This window comes from Arachis ipaensis, chromosome B10 (assembly GCF_059453495.1).
Source record: "Arachis ipaensis isolate K30076 ecotype BB chromosome B10, ASM5945349v1, whole genome shotgun sequence".
Taxonomy (NCBI): domain Eukaryota; kingdom Viridiplantae; phylum Streptophyta; class Magnoliopsida; order Fabales; family Fabaceae; genus Arachis; species Arachis ipaensis.
In genome coordinates, this window is record NC_142435.1 from 115164679 (window position 1) to 115190653 (window position 25975).

The 25975-nt window shown below is 40.6% G+C and overlaps 1 protein-coding gene across 1 annotated transcript; it reads right to left on the bottom strand.

Annotated features, from left to right (window-relative positions):
* Positions 1-1536: 1536 nt before the first annotated feature.
* On the bottom strand, positions 1537-12232 carry LOC148581393 (uncharacterized). Its single transcript, XM_088492365.1, has 2 exons — positions 11122-12232; positions 1537-1577 (listed from the first exon to the last, which is right to left on the bottom strand). The coding sequence occupies exons 1-2, from the start codon at positions 12230-12232 to the stop codon at positions 1537-1539; spliced, it is 1152 nt and encodes a 383-aa protein (XP_088348491.1).
* Positions 12233-25975: the final 13743 nt, after the last annotated feature.

Sequence of the window (25975 nt, forward strand, 5' to 3'; positions counted from 1 at the left end):
TGAAACTTACAATTTTATAAAAATACACACTGATACGATATTTATATGTTTTGTAAAGCATACATGTTTTCTTATTTGACTTTATTAAATTTTAATTAAATTTTAGTATACAATCTTATATATATTGATTTGCTATGGAATTTAGTAGTATGTTATAAGCATTAGAGATTTTTATAAGTGATTTGGTTTGGATTGGTTTGGGAGACTCTGACTAGAAAACCGTAGTTAACGGCGGTTATGACGTTAACCTAGATGCATCTGGCTTAGACCTCAGCTAGCAGGGGTGTTGCTAGCCTAACGTGTAGGCCACACGTTGGATCTGTTATATCGTACGGGCACACTAGAGGAAAGGGCTACCCTTAGAGGTGGAGCTGCCTTAGGTGTGTAATATTTGATTTGATTTGACTTCTGGAATGAAAACTCCCATTTCAGTTCATCCGCTTAACTACTTATCTATTTTTTGCATAATTAATTAATATGAATTTCTCATTTCTAAAAAGAAATATAACTTTTAAGGTAAACTCTGTATTGTCTCGTGTGGGTTATAGATATAATGTTTGCTCACTGAGTTGCAAGACTCACCCTATTATATTCCCATATTTTTCAGATACAGAAGTCATTCCAGGTTCCATTTCACCTGCCCCTCAGTAGATCTTAGTCATTTTGATGAGCTCTTCTTCTTTCCAAGGGATAAGTAATTATGTAATGGAACATTTGCTCAAAATTTAGATTATGTGAATGCTCCATATGTCACAGGCAGGATCTTCATGTGGGTTATGTTATTTTGAATCTTGAACTGTTTATGTAGTAATTATGATTTGGTTATATAAGACTTATGGCTTTAACTATATACTCTAGTTATCAACTTGATATATACATATATATGACGCGTATTTTGGATATATTTAGTTGTGGGTATGATTGGAATATGTTGTTGTTGTTGTCTTTGGAAATGGATGTTTATTATTGATACAGGGAGTTAATATTTATGTGGGTAAGGTCCTAAAAATAGAGGAGATTCTGTCCGTTTTTCTAAAAATTTGGTCGTTTGGCTTACTGAGGGACTTGTCCCTTGAGCGCGAGTGGCAGCTGAGGCTTAGTTCAACTGGTTAAACTATATGCCTCTTAATATGCTGCACCCGGGTTTAAACTTTGGTAAGCGCACCAAGTGTTGAATATAAACTCTTAAGTATTGTGTGGGTGAGTGTGTAATGTGAGTGTGTTGTGATACCTAAAATTGGGAGTTGTTCAATCCACTTGACAAAAAAAAAAAAAGAACTTGTAGAGTGTGAACGCGAGAATCACAATTGTTTAAGTTTATTTAAAATTATTCTTTATTTTTAAGGTAAATTATACTGTACAGATTTAAGTTTATAGATATTCTCATAACATAACTCTTCTTACAACACGTGTACTATTTTGTTATTATGTTGGGGAAGCAATTTGGCCAGCTACGATAAAGTTGGTGGCTTGATTAAGCACAAGAAAAGAGAAGACATTCATGTTGCATTGGATCTTTCTCTGTATATAGGTTGGTCATTGACTCTTTGAATTTCTTTTTTTCTCCTTAATGGTTCCTGCAAGAAAAATTAAAAAAAGAGTTTTAAACTTTTAATACCAATAAAAATATTAATTAGCTAAGATAAAAAATATTAATTAGTTAAAATATGAATTTAATTTTAATTGACATAATTATTTTTTAAAAAAATTATGACATATGCTTGTACATTAATTGGGTTTGTCTATGTGATTATATTATTTACCTATTATATTTGCTATCTCCTGTATCTATATTCTACTTGTATTTACTTTGTCTGTCTTATTTGTTTATGTGGATCTACTAGAGTTTGGAAGGATTGTGGAGGAAGAGAATAATTGAGGGTTTTAGTTAGAAATTGGTTAAGTCTAAGAATCTTAGAAGACTACCTCTGTTTATGGTTTCCATTTTAATTCGTTAAGTTTTATAATTTGAGTGACAGAGTTCTAGGATTGCCTCTAGCTTTCCCGAGACCTTATATATTATGTATGCGACACCATTACCTTGTTGAGAACCCCCAGTTCTCATTCCATATGGATATTTGTGGTTTTCAAATGCAGGTCAGGCGGCACTTCGCTGAAGCATGCTGGAAGCTTCTGATAGCGGAGATCCTTGTCTTTGGAGCTTTATTCTGGATATATGTATATATGTAGATACTTTTATCTCCACTGCTTATGTATTTGATGTATTAACTTCTTCTTAGAGGCTATTTTAGAGAAATAGGTCCTGTAACTCTGTATTTTGGGCTTGTTTTGGGTTCTCTTATATATATGTATATATACTTATGTGCTCAGCCGGTTTATCTTCGCGAACCGAGTTGTGAGCTTTGATATTTGTACCTTAGAACTCTCTTTCGGTTATATCTATTTTAGCTTCTCTTATCTTATTCCGTTTATCGTTTTCTTGTTGTGAGTATTGCGCTTTTCGTTTTACCGTTTTTGATTTTAACTTGTCTTCAAAGGCTCCTAGAATAAATCTTCTTCAACTATATTATATATATAAGTTTTTTATTTTTAGAAGTCGTAACGTCTCGCCACCTCTGTTTTACATCCTAGGTGTAAGGTTTTGTGTGGTAGGGTGTTATATAACGTACTTCCAGTTAGAGTAATAATTTCGCAAAAAGATAGCACTAATGATTATTATGTTTTCAATAGTATTGCATATTGATTCTGGTATTTTTCTCCTTTGATTTTTTTATTTTTAATATAAAATACAAAACGATTAATTTTTATAATTCGCTGAGTTAACTAGTTCATATAGAATCGATTATTAATTTTTATTTGTTTGTTCTGTTGGCCACTTTGATTGAGTTAAATAGTTCATAGAAAATAATATAAATTTTATTCTTTACTCATTGAAAAGGTTCATAGTTTTATTCGTAATTCTTAACGTTGATTGTCTCTTATAGCATGCATTTTGGTATATGATCTTAATGTGTTAAATAAGGTACTTGACTATTTTTTTGAAATCAAATATAGTGCTTGAAATGGACTTCCTTTTTTTCTCCAGTAGCTAAAGGAATGGAAACTTAGTAATCAGTAACATTTTTATCAATATGGAGACAAGGTTGTATCAACAGCCTTTTCTCAAAAGAAAGGAAAAAATTATATTACTAAATCTGATTATTATAAAATGAATTTTTATGTGAACGTACGTACACATATTTACTCTTATCTCCCTCTCCTTAAAGAGTGAAATAAAATGTTATAACTATTTCCATGGTCATTATTCTTGTTAGCATACAAATGATGCTATTGTTCTTGTATTTCTTTTAAAAATAATTTTTATGCATTCATTTTCAGAAACTTGGTGGCATTATTACTCTTTTGGATGAAGCTTGGTAAGTATTTTTAAAATTAATTATTTCTTAAAGTATTTTTATTCATGCTCTGATAGCTCTGCATCACTTTGTGTGTTGTGTGTGTGATGCAGCATATTTTCAAGATCAACACATGAAACTTTTGCTCAAAAGCTGTATTAGACCTTCAAAAAACCATAAAAGGTTTAGCAAGCCCAAGTTATCACTTAGTGACTTCATAATTTGTCATTATGCCGGTGATGTAAGTTGAGTTTTTTTTGGGGGGGAGGGGGTTTTCATATCAGACCATAAAAGTTTAATTACTATGCACCATCAATACAAAAAATTTTACATTGTCATTTGATGATTGGATGTTTGTGAAAAACTCTTTCACATTGATGATGCATACAAATTAAATTCATATCATAAATAGAACACACATATGGTATAACATAAGGCCATAATGCTACATGTCTTCTGTTTCTTCTTTGGAACATTTGTAATTAATCTGTGTCAATTTTAGGTCATTTATCAAACTGAATTATTCTTCGACAAGAACAAAGATTATGCTGTAGCTAAACACCAAGCACTTCTTTATGCTTCTAAATAGTGCAAATAGTGCACAAAATTCAAATTTGATTCCTCGACATTCTCCTCCATCGACTCATATACCAAATCATGATTAGGTATATGTGTACTAAATTGTTGTAACACTTGAGTATACATATTATTGTTAAGCTGATATTTTGACTATATTTTTTTTGTCCATTTAGATTTAACTGCATGTTGCTTATGGTTGGATGAAGTTTTCTGAAGAAATAAAGGCGATTCTTGGCACAATGATGAAGCACAAAGTCTTTGGTTTCAAATGAAAAAACTAGTTTCTTTTTTGTTCAAGTTGATGCGGGCGGAAATTAGCCGATTAAGAATTTAATATAGAAATAACGTTGCGAGTACAGTTCTTTGTAACACCCTACCATACAGAGTCTTATGCTTAAGTCATAATTCAGAGATGGCAAGGTATTACGACCTCTAAAACCAAAATTTAGTACGTTTAGTAGTATGAATAATTGATTATAACTAGGAGCCTTTGCAGAAAAAGGGGTAAACAAAAACCGTAACTCGAAAGCGCAACACTCCGATCGACAACGTAACGAACAGGGATAAGCTAACGCGAGATCATATATATACAAAGGAGTGTCAAAGACAGGAATATCAAGACTCAAAATCCGGCTGCAAAGATAACCGGTCCGAGCATAGCAATATATACATATAATAAAATAAGGAAACCCCAAAGGAAACCCAAAGGGACACAAATACAGAAACCTATTCTCCAAAAATCTCCTAGAAGAGGAGTCATCACAGTTTGTATTATTTAATGGAGATAAAAGTATCTAAACAAGATATATAAACCAAAACAGAGTCCCGAGAACAAGGATCTTCGCTAATCCAGAAGTCTCTAGCATGCCTCAACGAGAAGCCTCGCGTCCTGCATCTGAAAACCACAAAATCCGCATGGGTGAGAACCAAAGGTCCCCAGTACGGTAACAACTTCCACATATATAATACATAATAATAGAGGAAAGCCAAAGGCAATCCTAGAACTTCCTCCAGATAATATCAAAGCTTATAAACAAACTAAACCGTAAGTGGCAACTTTCCAATTCCTTCAGACCTCCCGATCACCAGTAGGAGTATAATATAGCAAACACAGTTATATCAGACAAGAGATTTACAAATAGAAACAGATAAGGCATTTAGACAATTAGCAAGTAATATGCAGTCAAATAGGCAATCTCAAACAATTCATGTAGTATGCTTTTGATGCATGCCTGTCCCTAGTGGCTGATGATATCATCTGTCGGTTATAGAGCCAACCCGACAAGTCTTGGTAGCTAACCATTGGACTGTCCCTCTGTCGCGCATCCCCAACTCGAGTTATACTCATCATAAACTTGATCATAATCATGATCCATATCCATCACCCTCACTGGTGAATATCTACGGGGGCGAGCTCATTCGGGCCTTTCACAGTGCCCGGCCACACTTACGACATAGGGTCAAAAGAGCTTCGAGTCTCAACCTGGAACACGTGGTGGCTAGCCACTGCTTCCTCCCAGGGAAACCCTCATCTCCGATGGTGGAAGTGCAAACATTCACAATTCATTCAAAAGCATATATGCATTTATACTTAGCCATAATCATGGCTCCGCCGTAACACGGCAATAATCTAGCCATCCGGCTTACTGTTAAATCCATAACCAGCCAATTCATTAACAATTACGGCCCTTCGGCCCATGACATAACAAGCACTTCTACCGCCATTCTCCGCATCTCACATAATCATCTTTGATCCTCATTGATAATTCATTTTTTCCATTGCTTCACTCGCAAGTTACCACATTCACTAGCCCTTTTCCTCATGATAGGCATATCATAATGATTTAAGATATAAGTGGTGAGATCGGAGGCTTAGAAGTATGAAATTTGGCTTTTAAAACTCAAAAATCAACTTTGGGATGAAAACAGGGCCACGCGTACGCGCACTCCACGCGCACACGCGGATGGCCAAAAACTCATCGACGCGCAAGCGTCATACGCGTGAACGCGCGGGTTGAAAAATATCCAAACGGCGCGCAAGCGTCAGCCACGTGTACGCGTGGGTGCTCTTGCGCCCAGGCACAAAACTGGCACAACTCTCTGGAAAATAGCTGGGCATATGGCGCAGTGCATCGACGCGCCCGCGCACACCATGCGCACGCATGGATGGTGCTTCCTGGAAGAATGGCGCGCACGCGCCAAGTGCGCCTACGCGCGGAGGGTTATTCTGCTAAAAATTTTTTAAGTTAAAAGCTGCAGAATTCACAGATTCAACCCCCAATCTTCCGACGGTCATAACTCTCTCATTTTAAATCATCTTTCACCCGTTCTTCGAACGGCATAGACATCCCGGATCCAATTTCATTTCTAAACAAATTTGGCACAAATCAAAGATCCGTAGTCCAGGTTATGTCCCGTCAAAGTATGCCCAAAAACCATATTTTCATACAAAACCACAAAGTGCCATTTTCAAAACAAGCCACTTTCAACTCTTTTCAAAATCAATCAAAACATGCCAATTTCAACCCTTTTCTTTTTGAAATCATTCAAAATGTACCAAGATCAACAACAATCCATCCTCAACTCACCAAAGTTCCCAAAACCACATCGAACCATTTTAACACTTCTCAATCAAATGGCCAAAGGACAAATATAATATCATGTCATACATCCTTCCTCATCCCAATTTCCAATAATTCCATTTCCAATCAACCATCATTATACATAATCATCATCATACTCACCATCAACATGGTACCACCCATCAATTCAACCTCATTCATCCATCAAGCATATATCACAACATGCATTTCTCATATATCACACAATCAAGGCATCAATATTCATAATCACATATATGATCACATCATATATTTCAACCATTCAACAACATCATCAATTCAATGCCTATCTTAGGGCCTCTAGCCTAAGTATTTCCTACCACATTACATATTAGATACGGGAAACCGAAACCATACCTTAGCCGATTTCCCAAGCTCAACCAGAGCACTTCCAAACCACTTGTCCACAAGCTCTCAAGGTCTTAACACCTCCAAGAACAGATTTTATCACACAAAACCCTCTCCCAAGCTTTCCAAAATCACCAATCAAGCTCCAATATTCACATATACACAACCTAAGCCACAATCATCATACCAAAACACAAGAGCTCAACACCCACAACCACAAGTTCAACATTCTCACTAGGGTTTGAGATATCTTACCTTACTCAAGGTCCAAGGACACAAGATTAATCTTCTCCTTCAAGAGAGTTGGGTCCTATAACATCAAAGAGCCCAAAATCTCAACATTTTTGCTCATGAAACTCGAAATCAAGGCTAGAAATTCGAAGAGCAAAATGTGGCTTACCTTAAGATTAATTGTATGGGTTTTGTAGAGCTCTCCGTGGTGAACGCGTGGCCGCAAATGGTGCGGCAATCGGAGTTCTAGATCAAAAGTTAGGGTGGTTTGAAGATCAACCAAGGGAGAGAACTTGAGAGAGTGTTCTTCCCCTTCTCTCCCCCATTTTCAGCGTGTGAGTGTGTCAAGTGAGGAGAGAGAGTGCTGAAAACTAGGATTTTGGTTTAGTTTAGTTGGGCCAAGGGCCCACTTTGGGTCCGGTTGGACCGGTTTGGCCTGTTCGGTCCAATCTTGGTCTGATTTCTATAAAATTGGTACCGAAATTCTCGTCTCAATCTCCTCTATCATATTAAGCCATAAAAATAACATTTTTGGCTTTCTAGAATAAATTCTCATTTATGGGTTAATTAGCCGTTAATTAACCGGGTCTTACATTCTACCCACCTAATTGGGAATTTTGCCCACAAAATTCAAATTCACATTGAATTACCTGAGAATAAGTGCGGATAATCCGTTCGCATCTCCGACTCAAGTTCCCAAGTGTGTTCCTCAACACCGCCTCGACTCCAAACCACTTTGACTAATGAAACCTCTTTTCCACGCAACCGTTTGATACTAGTATCATCGATTCTGACTGGAGCCACTGGAAGCGTCAAATCTTCCCTTAACTGAACCGATTCAGGTTCTAACAAATGGCTAGCATCAGGAGTGTACTTCCGAAGCTGCGACACGTGAAACACATCGTGCAGGTTCGAAAGATGAGGTGGTAGAGCCACCTGATACGCCACCGGCCCAATCCTCTCCAGGATCTGAAATGGACCAATGTATCGAGGATTCAACTTCTTTGCTTTAATCGCCCTACCTACTCCTGTGGTGGGAGTAACCTTAAGGAAAACATGATCTCCTTCTTCAAATTCCAAGGGCTTTCGCCTTTGATCGGCGTAACTTTTCTGGTGACTCTGCGCCGTAAGCATCCTATCTCGGATTTTCTTAACCTGTTCAGTGGTCTCAGCTATCATTTCCGGTCCCAACAAGCCTTTCTCTCCAGCTTCATACCAACATAGCGGAGATTGACATTTCCTCCCATACAATGCCTCATACGGAGCCATTCCGATGCTCGCATGGTAACTATTATTGTATGCAAACTCCACTAACGGTATATACCGATCCCAACTCGCCGGTTGGTCCAAAACACAAGCTCTCAACATATCTTCTAGGGTTTGGATCGTCCTCTCGGATTGACCATCGGTTTGAGGATGGTACGCTGTACTCAAGCTTAATCGGGTTCCAAAAGCTTTCTGAAATACACCCCAGAACCTCGAAGTGAAACGAGGATCTCTATCAGAGATTATAGTAGCAGGTACACCATGGAGTCTCACAATCTCCTTTATGTATAATCGTGCTAACTCCTCAAGGGTGTAAGTCATCCGAATGGGCAAAAAGTGAGCTGACTTCGTCAGTCGGTCTACAATCACCCAGATAGCATCAAAACCAGTCCTAGTCCTTGGCAATCCTGACACAAAGTCCATTACAATACTTTCCCATTTCCATTGTGAAACCTCTAAAGGTTGCAACATCCCGGAAGGTCTTTGATGTTCAATCTTTACCTTTTGACAAATTAAGCACTTTGAAACATATTCCGCCACATCATTCTTCATACCCGACCACCAAAACATCGCCTTTAAATCATGGTACATCTTAGTACTTCCCGGGTGAATGGAGAATCTACTTTTGTGTGCCTCCTTTAAGTTATCTTGCCTCAAGGTACCAACATCCGGCACAATGATCCTACCCTTGAATCTCCATAACCCATCTTTTTCTTCCGACACTCTCCACTGTTTTCCTTGCTCGATAGCCGGTAACACCTTCCATAACGCTTCATCATTTTCCTGAGCCTTTAGGAGTTCGGACTTAAAGTCACTCGAGATTTCTAATCGGCTCAAACACAAGGTTCCAGATACTTCTCGAACACCAATTTTTAGACTCTCGAATCCCTTGAGCAACTTCTCCTCTTGAAGCATTATCCAAGCCGCATATAACGACTTCCGACTTAACGCATCCGCCACTACATTTGCCTTTCCCGGATGGTAATTCAACTCAAAGTCGTAGTCTTTCAATAATTCCATCCACCTCCTTTGCCTCATATTAAGCTCTTTCTGATCAAAGAGATATTTCAAGCTCTTGTGATCGGAGAAGACTTGGAACTTAACCCCATAGAGATAATGTCTCCACACCTTCAAGGCAAACACAACCGCAGTGAGTTCCAAATCGTGCGTAGGTAACTAACTTCGTGAGGTTTCAACTGTCGTGAGGCATACGCCACCACATTATGATGCTGCATCAGCACGCATCCTAGGCCCTTTAGTGAGGCATCACAATACACCTCAAATGGTTCGTTCGGCTCAAGTAACACTAGCACAGGTGCAGTGGTCAACTTTTCCTTCAATGTCTGAAAGCTCTCCTCGCACTTAGGAGTCCAAACAAACGGAGTGTCTTTGCGAGTTAACTTTGTCAACGACAAGGCTAATTGCGAAAAGCCCTTGATGAACCTTCGGTAATAGCCAGCTAGACCCAGAAAACTCCTTATCTCGGTTACTGTGGTTGGTTGTCTCCAATCCATCACAGCTTCCACCTTAGTTGGATCTACGACTATTCCCTTCTTACTCACCACGTGACCCAAAAACTTCACCTCACTCTTCCAAAACTCACACTTAGATAGTTTCACATAGAGTTTCTTCTCCTTTAAAATCTGCAACACATTCCTCAAGTGTTCCGCATGCTCTTCTTCAGTCTTGGAGTAAATTAGTATGTCGTCAATGAAGACAACAACGAATTTATCCAGAAACGGACGGAACACTCTATTCATGTAATCCATAAACACTGCAGGAGCGTTCGTCAACCCAAAAGACATTACAGTATACTCGTAATGACCATAACGAGTCCTGAAAGCGGTCTTAGGGATATCCTCACCCCTCACCCTTATCTGGTGATAACCGGATCACAAATCAATCTTAGAGAAAACCCCAGCTCCTTGTAACTGATCCATGAGATCATCAATTCTCGGCAATGGGTACTTATTCTTTATGGTGACCTTGTTCAGCTGCCTGTAATCCACACAGAGTCGCATACTCCCATCTTTCTTCTTTACCAGTAACACTGGAGCACCCCACGGGGAAACACTTGGTCAGATAAAGTTCTTACCCAACAATTCCTCTAACTGAGACATTAGCTCGGCCATCTCTAACGGTGACATCCTATAAGGAGCACTTGAGATTGGTCCCGTCCCAGGCACCAATTCAATAGCAAACTCGACCTCTCGGTTAGGTGGAAATTCCACAATATCATCGGGAAACACTTCCGAAAACTCACACACTACCGGAATCTGATCCAACCTTTGATCATCACCCCGAAACACCAGCGGTTAACAACAGGATACCCTGACATTCGATTCCAGAACAGTTCACCATCATTGAATTCAAGTAATAATTATTCACCACGACCGGCCCTTCTGTATCTTCCGGCATAAAGTACACCGACTTTGTAGAACAATCAAGCAGGACATGGTTCTCGGATAAACAGTCCAATCCCAAGATAAGGTCAAGACCGATCATCGGTAAGCAGATTAAATTATGGACAAAATCACGCTGCTTGAACCTAAACGAAACTTTCGGGCATCCTAGCCTAGTTACCATGGCTTCATGGGTAGCATTATACACTTTTAAGTCATAACCTAAGGTTACGATCTTCAATCCTAACTCATGGGCTTTCTCAAATGCAATGAATGAATGCGATGCTCTCGAATCAAATAAAGCGTTTAAAGTTTGACCAGCCATTTCACAGTTATCTCGAATGAGTGTCTCGGATCCCTCTGCACCCACAGCTGAGGTGGTGAACACCCGACCAGTCTGTTGTGCTTTCCCAGCACCTTGCTTTTGCTTCTCCGGACAACTTGCGGCTTTATGCCCCGCCTTTCCACAATTGTAGCACAAACCCCATCCGGCCTTGCATGGTGCTCCCGGATGGTGACTTCCACACCTAGTACAAGCTTGATCATTCTGAGGCTGTTTCCCAAACCTTTTCCCTTGGGAGTAGTTGTTGTTGGGCCTCCTAAAAGAACCTCCCCTCTTGAAAGACGGACCTCTAGGTGCAAAGCTCTTCCCTCGGTTCTGTGGGAATGATCCTCTGTGACTTCCTTTCTCAGTGGCTGCCCTCTTCACACACTCTTCAGCAACCCTACACTTATTCACCAATTCGGAGAAAGTCTTAATCTCCATTGGTCCCACTGAACTGAAAATATCGCTCCGGAGTCCTCCTTCGTACTTAACACACTTCCATTCCTCATATTCCACCGGAGTCCCTTGACACATACGTGAGAATCTGAACAGCTCCTCAAACTTATCAGTATACTCAGATACGGACATAGTACCCTGCTTCAGCTGCAACAATTCAAACTCCTTGGCCGTCCTAGCAGAAGTCAGAAAGTACTTCTTATAGAACTCCTCTTGGAAGACGTCCCAGGTGATATAATCATCACCCTGCTGCAGGAGGCGTCGGATTCCTTGCCACCAATGCGACGCTTCCCCAGTGAGCAAATAGGTAGCGAACTCCACACGCTGCCCTTCAGGTACCACCTGCGCTTGCAGTGCTCGTTCCATGGCCTGAAACCATGTATCGGCCTCAGTCGGGCTAGTAGTTCCCTTGAACTTCGGGGGATTAAACTTCAAAAAGTTCGCTAGTGTCATCGGGCCTTGAACTCCACCTCCGTCATTACCATGGTTGTTCATCTGTTGGCCAAGAGCCTCAGCAGTGGCTTGCATAGCAGCAGCCATGTTCTCCAACGCAGTCATAAAGTTCACCGGGTTATTAGGGTTAGTCTCCGGCGCACGAGCATTAGTACGACCTCTCCCACGACCTCTACCGCGTACACGAGACGCCATCTGGTTCCTATACACACTAAACAATCGATATTAAGTTGATCAGTCTCAATATCGGAAGTCTAGTACTTCAAATCATGAACGTTTATGCCAATTATATCAAGCAGATATACTAACAGCACATGACACATATACAGAGAATGGACAGAAGCATAGTCAGTCCATTCCTCAGGCTCTACAGGAACGAACTGCTCTGATACCATAATGTAACACCCTACCATACAGAGTCTTATGCTTAAGTCATAATTCAGAGATGGCAAGGTATTACGACCTCTAAAACCAAAATTTAGTACGTTTAGTAGTATGAATAATTGATTATAAGTAGGAGCCTTTGCAGAAAAAGGGGTAAACAAAAACCGTAACTCGAAAGCGCAACACTCCGATCGATAACGTAACGAACAGGGATAAGCTAACGCGAGATCATATATATACAAAGGAGTGTCAGACAGGAATATCAAGACTCAAAATCCGGCTGCGAAGATAACCGGTCCGAGCATAGCAATATATACATATAATAAAATAAGGAAACCCCAAAGGAAACCCAAAGGGACACAAATACAGAAACCTATTCTCCAAAAATCTCCTAGAAGAGGAGTCATCACAGTTTGTATTATTTAATGGAGATAAAAGTATCTAAACAAGATATATAAACCAAAACAGAGTCCCGAGAACAAGGATCTTCGCTAATCCAGAAGTCTCTAGCATGCCTCAACGAGAAGCCTCGCGTCCTGCATCTGAAAACCACAAAATCCACATGGGTGAGAACCAGAGGTCCCCAGCATGGTAACAGCTTCCACATATATAATACATAATAATAGAGGAAAGCCGAAGGCAATCCTAGAACTTCCTCCAGATAATATCAAAGCTTATAAACAAACTAAACCGTAAGTGGCAACTGACTAAAGATTCTTCAGTCTAACTAATACTTCCCTTTCCAATTCCTTCAGACCTCCCGATCACCAGCAGGAGTATAATATAGCAAACACAGTTATATCAGACAAGAGATTTACAAATAGGAACAGATAAGGCATTTAGACAATTAGCAAGTAATATGCAGTCAAATAGGCAATCTCAAACAATTCATGTAGTATGCTTATGATGCATGCCTGTCCCTAGTGGCTGATGATATCATCTGTCGGTTATAGAGCCAACCCGACAAGTCCTGGTAGCTAACCATTGGACTGTCCCTCTGTCGCGCATCCCCAACTCGAGTTATACTCATCATAAACTTGATCATAATCATGATCCATATCCATCACCCTCACTGGTGAATATTTACGGGGGCAAGCTCATCCGGGCCTTTCACAGTGCCCAGACACACTTACGACATAGGGTCAAAAGAGCTTCGAATCTCAACCTGGAGCACGTGGTGGCTGGCCACTGCTTCCTCCCAGGGAAACTCTCATCTCCGATGGTGGAAGTGCAAACATTCACAATTCATTCAAAAGAATATATGCATTTATACTTAGCCATAATCATGGCTCCACCGTAACACGGCAACAATCTAGCCATCCGGCTTATGGTTAAATCCATAACCAGCCAATTCATTAACAATTACGGCCCTTCGGCCTATGACATAACAAGCACTTCCACCGCCATTCTCCGCATCTCACATAATCATCTTTGATCCTCATTGATCATTCATTTTTTCCCTTGCTTCACTCGCAAGTTACCACATTCACTAGCCCTTTTCCTTATGATAGGCATATCATAATGATTTAAGATATAAGTGGTGAGATCGGAGGCTTAGAAGTATGAAATTTTGCTTTTAAAACTCAAAAATCAACTTTGGGATGAAAACAGGGCCACGCGTACGCGCACTCCACGCGCACACGCGGATGGCCAAAAACTCATCGACGCGCAAGCGTCATACGCGCGAACGCGCGGGTTGAAAAATATCCAAACGGTGCGCAAGCGTCAGCCACGCGTACGCGTGGGTGCTCTTGCGCCCAGGCACAAAACTGGCACAATTCTGGCACAACTCTCTGGAAAATAGCTAGGCATATGGCGCAGCGCATCGACGCGCCCGCGCACACCACGCGCACGCGTGGATGGTGCTTCCTGGAAGAATGGCGCGCACGCGCCAAGTGCGCCTACGCGCGGAGGGTTATTCTGCCAAAAATTTTCTAAGTTAAAAGCTGCAGAATTCACAGATTCAACCCCCAATCTTCCGACGGTCATAACTCTCTCATTTTAAATCATCTTTCACCCGTTCTTCGAACGGCATGGACATCCCAGATCCAATTTCATTTCTAAACAGATTTGGCACAAATCAGAGATCCGTAGTCCAGGTTATGTCCCGTCAAAGTATGCCCAAAAACCATGTTTTTATACAAAACCACAAAGTGCCATTTTCAAAACAAGCCACTTTCAACTCTTTTCAAAATCAATCAAAACATGCCAATTTCAACCCTTTTCTTTGAAATCATTCAAAATGTACCAAGATCAACAACAACCCATCCTCAACTCACACATTGACATTTTACCAAAGTTTCCAAAACCACATCCAACTATTTTAACACTTCTCAATCAAATGGCCAAAGGACAAATATAATATCATGTCATACATCCTTCCTCATCCCAATTTCCAATAATTCCATTTCGAATCAACCATCATTATACATAATTATCATCATACTCACCATCAACGTGGTACCACCCATCAATTCAACCTCATTCATCCATCAAGCATATATCACAACATGCATTTCTCATATATCACACAATCAAGGCATCAATATTCATAATCACATATATGATCACATCATATATTTCAACCATTCAACAACATCATCAATTCAATGCCTATCTTAGGGCCTCTAGCCTAAGTATTTCCTACCACATTACATATTAGATACGGGAAACCAAAACCATACCTTAGCCGATTTCCCAAGCTCAACCGGAGCACTTCCAAACCACTTGTCCACAAGCTCTCAAGGTCTTAACACCTCCAAGAATAGATTTTATCACACAAAACCCTCTCCCAAGCTTTCCAAAATCACCAATCAAGCTCCAATATTCACATATACACAACCTAAGCCACAATCATCATACCAAAACACAAGAGCTCAACACCGACAACCACAAGTTCAACATTCTCACTAGGGTTTGAGATATCTTACCTTACTCAAGGTCCAAGGAGACAAGATTAATCTTCTCCTTCAAGAGAGTTGGGTCCTATAACATCAAAGAGCCCAAAATCTCAACATTTTTGCTCATGAAACTCGAAATCAAGGCTGGAAATTCGAAGACCAAAACGTGGCTTACCTCAAGATTGATTGTATGGGTTTTGTAGAGCTCTCCGCGGTGAACGCGTGGCCGCAAACGGTGCGGCAATCGGAGTTCTAGATCAAAAGTTAGGGTGGTTTGAAGATCAACCAAGGGAGAGAACTTGAGAGAGTGTTCTTCCCCTTCTCTCCACCATTTTCAGCGTGTGAGTGTGTCAAGTGAGGAGAGAGAGTGCTGAAAACTAGTATTTTGGTTTAGTTTAGTTGGGCCAAGGGCCCACTTTGGGTCCGGTTGGACCGGTTTTGCCCGTTCGGTCCAATCTGGTCTGATTTCTATAAAATTGATACCGAAATTCTCGTCTCAATCTCCTCTATCATATTAAGCCATAAAAATAACATTTTTGGCTTTCTAGAATAAATTCTCATTTATGGGTTAATTAGCCGTTAATTAACCGGGTCTTACATTCTTAACCAACAAAAATCCGCTTATCAATTTAGAAGGATTGTCACAAAATTAGAATAAAAATATCGGGAGTAGGAATCCCAGGTCGTCTCCTAACGAGTTGACAAAAGGGTACTATTATATTAGTCAGGAATTTTCCCAGAATTTTTAAGAGTTGAAGAACAGAAAAATAAATGATTGTAAATTAAAGCAGCGAAAATTAAAAGAGAATTTATATAGTTAATTAAAAAGCCTTGACCGGGGGTAGATTAATTGGAAGTTCTATCCTTGTTGGATTTTCCCAAGTGGAATAGCAAGAGGTTATTGTTTTCACTTAGTTAACCCTTACTAAATAAAGGAAAGTCAAGTGATTGAGCTAACTCTTATTCACAAGTCCTAATCCTCTCCTTATGGAAGGATTAGCGTTAGTAAATAGAGAGTTAGCCAACAACTTCCAATTTAACTAATCACTTGAGTATTCCAACTCAAGGGTCTCCTCTTAATCAACTCCCAAGTCAAGTTGGGAGTCTACTCCATTGACATGAATATAACGTTCACAGGCATGTAAAGAGAATAAGAAGAAGACATGATAAATAGAATAATAGCTGAGAATTAATTAAAGGTAAAAGTAGTTCTTTGCATTAATAAATTCCAAAATCATAAACATACTTATCCGAACAGGGTTAATGGGTAATAAAAGAGTAAAGGAATAAAAAAGCAAACTAGAATAATAGCAACTTCAATGGAGGTAGTGACTTTTCTCAATATCCAAAGCAAAAGCATAAAAAGCATAAAAAACAAGAACTCTATGAATGTGAAGAAAACCTAGAGGAAGAGTAATTTCTCTCTAAGATTTCAATCTAAAACTAAAAACTATGCGAATGAGAATGTCTGTTGAGTCTCTGCTTGTCCCCTGGCTCTAATCTGTGTTTCTGGGCCAAAAACTAGGTCCAAACTTGGCCCAAAATCGCCCCAGTGTTTTCTGCGATTTCTGCAGGTAGCGCATGTCACGCGTACGCGTAGGTCACGCGCACGTGTCACTGGTCATCGTTGCGTGTCACTCGTACGCGTTAGGCACGCGCACCCGTCGCCGTGCGAACTCCGATTCACACGCACGCGTGAGCCATGCGTGCGCGTCGCTCCTCACTGGTTATCTCCTTTATTTCTTGTACTCCTTCCATTTTTTGCAAGCTTCCTCTCCATCCTCTAAGCCATTCCTGCCCTATAAGGCTTGAAAACACTTAACACACCGATCACGGCATCGAATGGTATAAAGGGGAATTAAAAACATACAATTTAAAGGCTTAGGAAGCAAGTTTTCAATTATAGAACAAAATTGGGAAGGAATTGTAAAATCATGCAATTGTATGAATAAGTGTGCAAAGACTTGATAAAAACCACTCAATTGAGCACAAGATAAACAAAAAAATAGTGGTTTATCAATCTCCCCACACTTAAACGTTAGCATGTCCTCATGCTAAGCTCAAGGAGACAAAAGAATGAATGGGGGAAAGTAAGACTCATGAGATGCAACCTATGAATGCAACTATATGCTGAGATGATTCTTGTCTACTTGGTTAAAAGTAAATAAGCTCTTCAAGACAAACATAAATCAGATTCCACTAATTCAAATCATACAATAAAAGACAAGTGTAAGAAGATAGTTCATGAAAACAGGGAACATAAAATCAAGCATTGAACCCTCACTGGTAGTGTATATACACTCTAATCTCTCAAGTGTCTAGGGTTAATCACTCTACTCTTCTCTAGTCATGCTTTTTAGACTTTGTTCTTCATCTAACCAATCAACAAAAATTTAGTACACCAATGCAAACATCATGAGGTCTTTTCAAGGTTGTAATGGGGCTAAGGTAAAGGTGAGGATATATGTATGGCCAAGTGTGCTATAATACGAATCTTTGACTAACCTAAGCTCTCACCTAACACACATACACTCTATATAACTCTAAATTCATGCCTAGCTATCCATAATTCCCACTTTTGTATCACATACTCATGTACCGAAGTTTTCCTTTTAATTTCACCACATATGCATTGATCTTTTATTAAACTTGACACTGGGGTAATTTTGTCCCCTTATTTATTATTTACTTAATTATTTGAATATTTTTGTTTTTTTTTCTTGAATCATAAAAGCAAACATAACATATCAATGCACATGAGTTTTTTTTTTAATTTTTTTAGTTTCACATGAGTAGGTACCCAAATTCCCAATATTTTGTCAATAGAACATTGTACACTTTCATCAACCCAAGTTCCCACAGTTCCCCACACTTAATTAATACACAATCTCTATCTTAAACTAACCAAAGATTCACTTGGGGTAATTAATTATTTTTCTGCTTAAGGCTAGTGATGTGGTAAAATATAGAATGAAGGGGGATTAAAAGGCTCAAAGTGGCAAACAAAGGTAATTGAAAGGGTAGGCTATTTGGGATAAGTGAGCTAATAACAAATGATGGTCTCAATCATATGCAAGCATGTAAATACACTAAACAATGGACATATAGAATGGAACAAAATATAGATTACAATCATAGAGAAGGAAACACACAAGAATAAAATATTATGGTTAAATAATGTAACCATGTAATTAAGCTCAAATCTCACATGTTGTGTGTTCTTAGCTATAATTCATGTTCCAAATTACAGTCTTCAAACAAGTTTAACACAATTGTTCAATTTAAATTAGTGAAATATTGTAAAACAGGGTCTGGAAAAGAAACTCATTACTTTAACCAAGCAAAACATACATGCAACAATTATTAACATGCAATCTATCCTATCTAACAAAAGAAAAAGTCAAATGTTGGTGTTAAGAGAGAGAAGTTACCTCCAGAAGTCAAGGAATGACCTCTCCACACTTAAGGCTTGGCACGGTCCTTCGTGCCATCAGTAAGAAGCAAGGTAGGGCTGGAAGCATCGCCTCTGCAGTCTAGTTCACCATGGCTCTCTATACTACAGGATGAAGGAGAGTCTGGGGTTTCCTTCTGTTCTGGAGGTGGGTGAGTACCAACTATGAGTTCCTTCAGATAGTTGTATCTGCGCTTGTTACGACGCTCCATTTGCTCCATTCGCCGGTCTTGCCGGTCGAACCTCTCAAGGATCTGAAGGAACATCTGATGGATGGATGGTGCTTGTGGTGTGGATGATGGTGGAGTAGAAGTGGGAGGAGTATCCAAAGATGGACCTGTAGGCCGGGTCGCAGAAGGAACTGGTGGACTGATGTACTTCCCATGTGGGACATACTGGTCGGCTCTAGGGATCATGACCTTCGTGTCTCCTGCCTGACAGGACACACATGCTGTAGAGACTAAATCTGAAACCAAGGCGGGGAAAGGCAGATTACCCGCTATCTGTACGTGTCCCATGGCTTGCTGGATGTGTCGGGGCAGGTTGAGGGATTGCTCTATCAGAATGCACCAGATGAGGACAGCCATGTCTACTGTGAAGGTCGACTCGTGAGTGCTCGGAAAGACATAGTGGGACATAATCTGTGCCCACACGCGAGCCTCCAGGGTGAGTGACTGGGCTGAGATGCTCTCGGGTTTTGAACGATGCTGCCCGTAGATCCAAGTGCTGCCAGGTTGGGCTATAACTCCAAGGACGCTATCCCAGTCGAACTGATACTTCTAGCATTTACAAGATGCTTCTTGATATGCATCCCATCCCTCTGGACTAGGTGGAAGGTCCATCATTCTCTGTATGGCACTCTCGGAGACAGGTACTTGCTGCTGACGAACGTAGACACTCTGCAGAGTAGGCGAGTGGAAGTTGGAGTAGAATTCAATGACCCGTGATAAGTTGGCCTCTCGCGGCTGCCTCCTCAAAAATCTCCACTGTCTCCTCTTGATTCGGGGATCAACAAAATCAACAAAATGTATTGGGACGATGAGTAGATGCTCATTGTTGTAGTTCCGCTATGTTAGGATAGGGAACATCTGTTCGCAATAACGGTTAGTGAACCGTGTGGAGTCTCGTGTGGGAAAGGCTTTCTCTAATTCATCAACTTTAATTATCCTCTTCACCCGCTTTGTTGGTGGCTTTACATTGGTAGAGGGTAGTGCCTTTTCCAGTGTTCTCTTGGTTCCTTTCCTTGCTGGTGTCTTGTCAGTGGCCTTCTCTTTTCTTTTCTTGGTACCCATGCCTAAGGAAGAAAAAAAGAGGAAGAATGTGAAATATAGGTGACCAAAACCAGAAAGGAGAAAATCCAAGTGATAATAAATGCCAAAGGAAAGATGATAGCCCAAATACATGGTAGCTACAACATGTAGGTAAGACATCAATGAGGAATAAGAAGGCAATTCATGATAAATAGATGCAAGAGGTAAAAAGCATGCAAGGAATAGGCATGAGAAGCATAACTCAAGCATCAACTAATAATTGTACCAATTTAGAGAGTATTTGTATGATGACAATTGTGAATGATAATCCCAAATACATGTGGAGTACAAGTGTTGTGAAAAAGAGGCATTAGAGTATAAGAGTAAAACAAAATAGAGTTCAAGATGCCATAAGTGCTTTTTCACAAACACTTGGTGTGCAAGGTAGAATAGGAATGAAAATAATATAATCCAAATGTATATGAGACCCAAATTAAAATATCAATTGTCAAATCACTCCTCATAATATCCACAAGCTTCATAGTAAGAAGGTAATACCCAAATAAAATTCCAACACCAACATAAGAATGCAAGAGAAAGAAAAGAAAAAAGAAAACATAGATAATTATACTAAAAGAAAAATAGAGAAGGAAGAAACATAAATAAAAGCAATAATGAAAGAGTAGATGGGAGGAAGAAGAGAAAACTGATGAAGAAGATGAAGAAGGGAAGAAGAAAGTAAGAGATATGAAGGAAGAATAAGGAAGAAGAAAGAAAGAAGAAAGAAGAAATAATTATGATTGAAAAGAATTAGGATTGGGAGGGGTGGATGATTTGAAATCAGGCGCTGAAGTGGTTTAATTGTGCGTCGCATGCGACGCATATGCGTGGGTTGTGCAGATTGAATAGTGACACATAAGCGTCGGGGACGCGTACGCGTGCCTTTGATTGTGCGAATCACGCGAAGGCAACGACGCGTACGCACAACTCTCTGTTCGCTCTGGGCATGGGGTAAGAATGGCATACGACGCGTGCACGTCAGACACGCGCATGCGTGGATGGTCCTTTTGCGAAAACGACACGCACACGTCAAGGACGCGTACGCGTGATGGGACTTGTGCTGCTAGCACAGTTCCAGCCCCACACCATCATAACTCTCTGGCTATACACCCATTTACACCGATTTGCAGGGTCACGCGTATGCGTGAGGGACGCGTACGCGTGGACTTGCTTGTGCGCAAGGCACGCCACCAGCACTACTCCTGCCCAACTCTCTGTTCAATTTTTATTTTTCACGCACGCACATATGACGCGTACGCGTCAGCGACGCTTGGGCGTCGTGTGCTCTTTTTTTATGCAGTATGCAGGATGCAAAATGCAGATAAAGATGCAGAAATAATGAATGAACACTATGAAAACAAAAGAAAATAAAACTAGGAATGAAAAGTAACGATCATACCATGGTGGGTTTTCTCCCACCTAGCACTTTGCTTTTACATCCTTAAGTTAGATGGTCCACAAGCTCAATCTTCTTCTGTTGGTGGGTCCTCCAAGAGGAAGACCTCTAGCTCTTTATTTTCCTTCATATTCTCACCATGATATAGATTTAAGCGATGTCCATTGACCTTGATGAATTTGGAACTTGAAGGATGACTCAAATGGAAGACTCCGTATGGCTATGCCTTCTCTACTCTGTAGGGGCCTTCCCATCTGGATCTCAGCTTTCCTGGCATGAGTCTCAGCCTTGAATTGTAAAGGAGAACCAGCTCCCCCGGCCTGAACTCTCTTCTCTTGATGTGCTTGTCATGCACAACCTTTACTTTCTCTTTGTATAATATGGAGTTGTCATATGCTTCGAGTCGAAGGTTCTCCAGCTCTGCTAGTTGCAGCTTCCTTTCAGCACCAGCCTTCTCAAATCCCATGTTGCATTCCCTTACAGCCCAGAAAGCTTTGTGTTCCACCTCCACTGGGAGGTGGCAAGCTTTGCCATAGACCAGGCGGAAGGGACTCATCCCGATTGGTGTCTTGGACGCTGTCCGATAAGCCCAAAGCGTATCCCCAAGCCTGGTGCTCCAGTCCTTCCTATGAGGCTTGACTATCTTTTTCAGTATGCACTTTATCTCTCTGTTAGACACTTCTACTTGCCCATTGGTCTGAGAATGGTAGGCTGTTTCCACTTTGTGAACAATCTCATGCTTCTTCAGTAGACCTACTAATCTCCTGTTACAAAAGTGAGTGCCTTGATCACTCACGATTGCCCGTGGTGATCTAAAGCGACAGATAATATGGTTTCTAACAAAGGAGACAACAACGTTAGCATCATCAGTACGGGTAGGAATTGCTTCCACCCATTTAGAAACATAATCTACAGCTAACAATATGTATAAGAAACCACTAGAGTTTGGGAATGGACCCATGAAGTTAATGCCCCAAACATAAAAAATTTCACATAATAGCATAAGTTGTTAGGGCATCTCATCCCTCTTGGATATATTACCAAACCTTTGGCATGGGGACCAAGATTTACAGAAGGCAGTAGCATCTTTAAAAAGAGTGGGCCACCAGAATCCACAGTCTAAAAATTTTTTAGCTGTTCTTTGAGGGCCAAAATGTCCACCACTCTCAGAGGAGTGGCAGGCCTCTAAAATTGACTGAAATTCTGATTGAGGCACACACCTTCTAATTACCTGGTCAGCACCATACCTTCATAAATATGGATCATCCCATATATAATATTTGGACTCACTTTTCAGCTTATCCCTTTGATGCTTAGTAAAATTGGGAGGGAAGGTATGACTGACTAAATAGTTAGCTATAGGTGCATACCAAAGAACTAGTTCAGATATTGCGTGCAAGCTATCAAATGGAAAAGCATCATTGATAGGAGTAGAGTCATCCTTAATGTGCTCAAGGTGACTCAAGTGGTCTGCCACTAAATTCTGGGAACAACTCTTATCCTTAATTTCTAAATCAAATTCTTGCAGCAGTAATATCCAACGTATTAGCCTTGGTTTGGACTCTTTTTTAGCAAATAAATATTTTAGAGCTGCATGGTCTGAGTATACTACCACCTTAGTACCAAGTAAGTAGGCTCAGAATTTATCCAGAGAAAAAATAATAGCCAAAAGCTCTTTTTCAGTGGTAGTGTAATTAGACTGAGCAGCGTCTAAGGTCTTAGAAGCATAAGCTATCACAAAAGGATCCTTACTTTCGCGCTGAGCCAGCGCCGCTCCCACTGCATGGTTGGAGGCATCACACATAATCTCAAAAGGCTGGCTCCAGTCTGGACCTCTCACAATCGGAGCTTGAGTCAAGGCGATCTTCAGCTTATCAAACGCATTCATGCAGTCCTCACTCAGCTCGAACTCAACATCTTTCTGCAACAGTCTGGATAAAGGCAATGCTACCTTACTGAAGTCCTTGATAAATCTCTGGTAGAAACCTGCATGACCAAGGAATGAACGGAATTCCCTCATGGAGGAGGGGTAAGGTAAACTAGAAATCACATCTACTTTTGCTGGATCTACAAAAATACCAGTATTAGAAACAACGTGTCCTAGAACAATACCTTATTTTACCATAAAATGACATTTTTCAAAATTTAACACAAGGTTTGAACTAACACACCTGTCTAATACTCTAGCTAAACTATCCAATCAAAGGCTAAACGAATCACCATATACGCTAAAATTATCCATGAAAACTTTCATACAGTTCTCAATAAGATCTGAGAAGATACTCATCATGCACCTTTGGAAAGTAGCTGGTGCATTACACAAGCCAAAATGCATCCTCTTGTATGCATACGTTCCAAAGGGACATGTAAAAGTAGTCTTCTCCTGATCTTCAGGAGCTATATGAATTTGAAAATAGCCTGTATAACCATCTAAAAAGGAGTAATGTGATTTACCTGACAGACGATCAAGCATCTGATCAATAAATGGCAAGGGGTAATGATCCTTGCAAGTAGCTTGGTTGAGGCGCCTGTAGTCAATGCACACCCTCCATGAATTCTACACTCTAGTTGTCAGGAGCTCTCCATGCTCATTCTTCACTGTTGTGACTCTAGACTTCTTGGGCACCACTCGGACTGGACTGACCCACTCACTCTTTGAGATAGGGTAGATGATATCAGCTTCAAGCAGTCTGGTCACTTCCTTCTTGACAACCTCCAAGATGGTGGGGTTCAGTCGTCTTTGAGGTTGACGGACAGGCCTTGCTCCCTCTTCTAAAAATATTCTGTTCTCACAAACTTAAGGGCTGATACTTACTATATCTGCCAAACTCCACCCAATAGCCTTCTTGTGTCTTCTCAGCACACTAAGCAGATGCTCCTCCTGTTGGGAAGTAAGTTCCCTTGTAATTATGACTGGGAGCTTCTGATGATCCTCAAGGTAAGCATACTTGAGGTGGGGTGGAAGGGGCTTTAACTCCATTTTCTGCTCATGGCTGGGCACTTGATCATTGGTGCATGGAATTGTGATCACAATTTTCACAACTCCAGTACAACTAACCAGCAAGTGCACTGGGTCGCCCAAGTAATACCTTACGTGAGTAAGGGTCGATCCGACGGAGATTTCCAACTTGAAGCAAGCTATGGTTATCCTGTAAATCTTAGTCAGGAGATTCAAATGATATGAATGATTTTGTTTATGAAAAGTAAATAACATGAAATGAATGATACTTGTGATTCAGTAATGAGGAACAGGTTGAGGTTCCGAAGATGCTATGTCGTCTGAATCTCTGCTTTCCTACTGTCTTCTTCTCCAAACATGCATGGCTTCCTTCCATGGTAAGCTGTATATTGGTAGATCACCGTTGTCAATGGCTACCATCCGTCCTCTCAGTGAAAATGGTCCAGGTACGGTTTCTGTACGGCTAATCAACTGTCGGATCTCTCATCTCGGATGAAAAATACCAAGCACAGCTACCGCACGGCTAATCATCTGTCGGTTCTCACTTGTGTCGGAATAGGATCTCTCTATCCTTTTGCACACTGTCACTGCGCCCAACATTCGTGAGTTTGAAGCTCGTCATAGTCATCCCGTCCCAGATCCTACTCGGAATACTACAGACAAGGTTTAGACTTTCCGGATCTCAGGAATGCTGCCAATTTTTTCTAGCCTCTACCACGAAGGTTCTGATCTCATGGGTTTGAATGCTCTGTTGTCAGGAGATGCAGGTCAAACTTGTGGATTAGAAACCCAAGAGATACGCACTCAAGCTATCGCCCAATGACTATGTTGAGCTCAGATAGAACGGGAGTGGTTGTCAAGCACGCGTTCATAAATTTGAGAATGATAATGAGTGTCACAGATCATCATATTCTTTATATTGAAGTACGAGTGAGTATCTTGGAATAGAATCAAGCGTGATCGAATAGAAAACAATAGTAATTGCATTAATCCATTGAGACACAGCAAAGCTCCTCACCCCCACCTATGGGGTTTAGAGACTCATGCCGTAGAAGATATAGTATGAGATGTAAAATGTCATCCATCCTAAAATGAATCTCTAAAAGTAGTTTTTATACTAAACTAGTAACTTAGGTTTACAGAAAATGAGTAACTAAGTGCAGATAGTGCAGAAATCCACTTCCGGGGCCCACTTGGTGAGTGTTTGGGCTGAGCTTTGAAGCTTTCATGTGAATAGGCCATTCTTGGATTTAAACGCCAGCTTGGGTGCCAGTTTGGGCGTTCAACTCCAGCTTTGGTGCCAGTTCCGGCGTTTTACGCTAGAAAAGGGTCTCTAGCTGGCGTTTAATGCCAGTTTGGGCCATCAAATCTTGGGAAAGTATGGACTATTACACATTGCTGGAAAGCCCAAGATGTTAGATTTCCAGCCCAATTGAGAACGAGCCAATGAGACTTCTGTATCTCCAGAAAAATGCGTTTGAGTGCAGGGAGGTCAGAATCCAACAGCATCTGCAGTCCTTTCTCAGCCTCTGAATCAG

Coding starts and splice junctions, on each gene's coding strand:
- LOC148581393 (XM_088492365.1), bottom strand. CDS start 12,232: ATGGCGTCTCGTGTACGCGGTAGAGGTCGTGGGAGAGGTCGTACTAAT. Junction 1,578..11,121: donor AGATAACTGTGAAATGGCTG/GTCAAACTTTAA, acceptor TTTTTCTTGCAG/GAACCATTAAGGAGAAAAAA.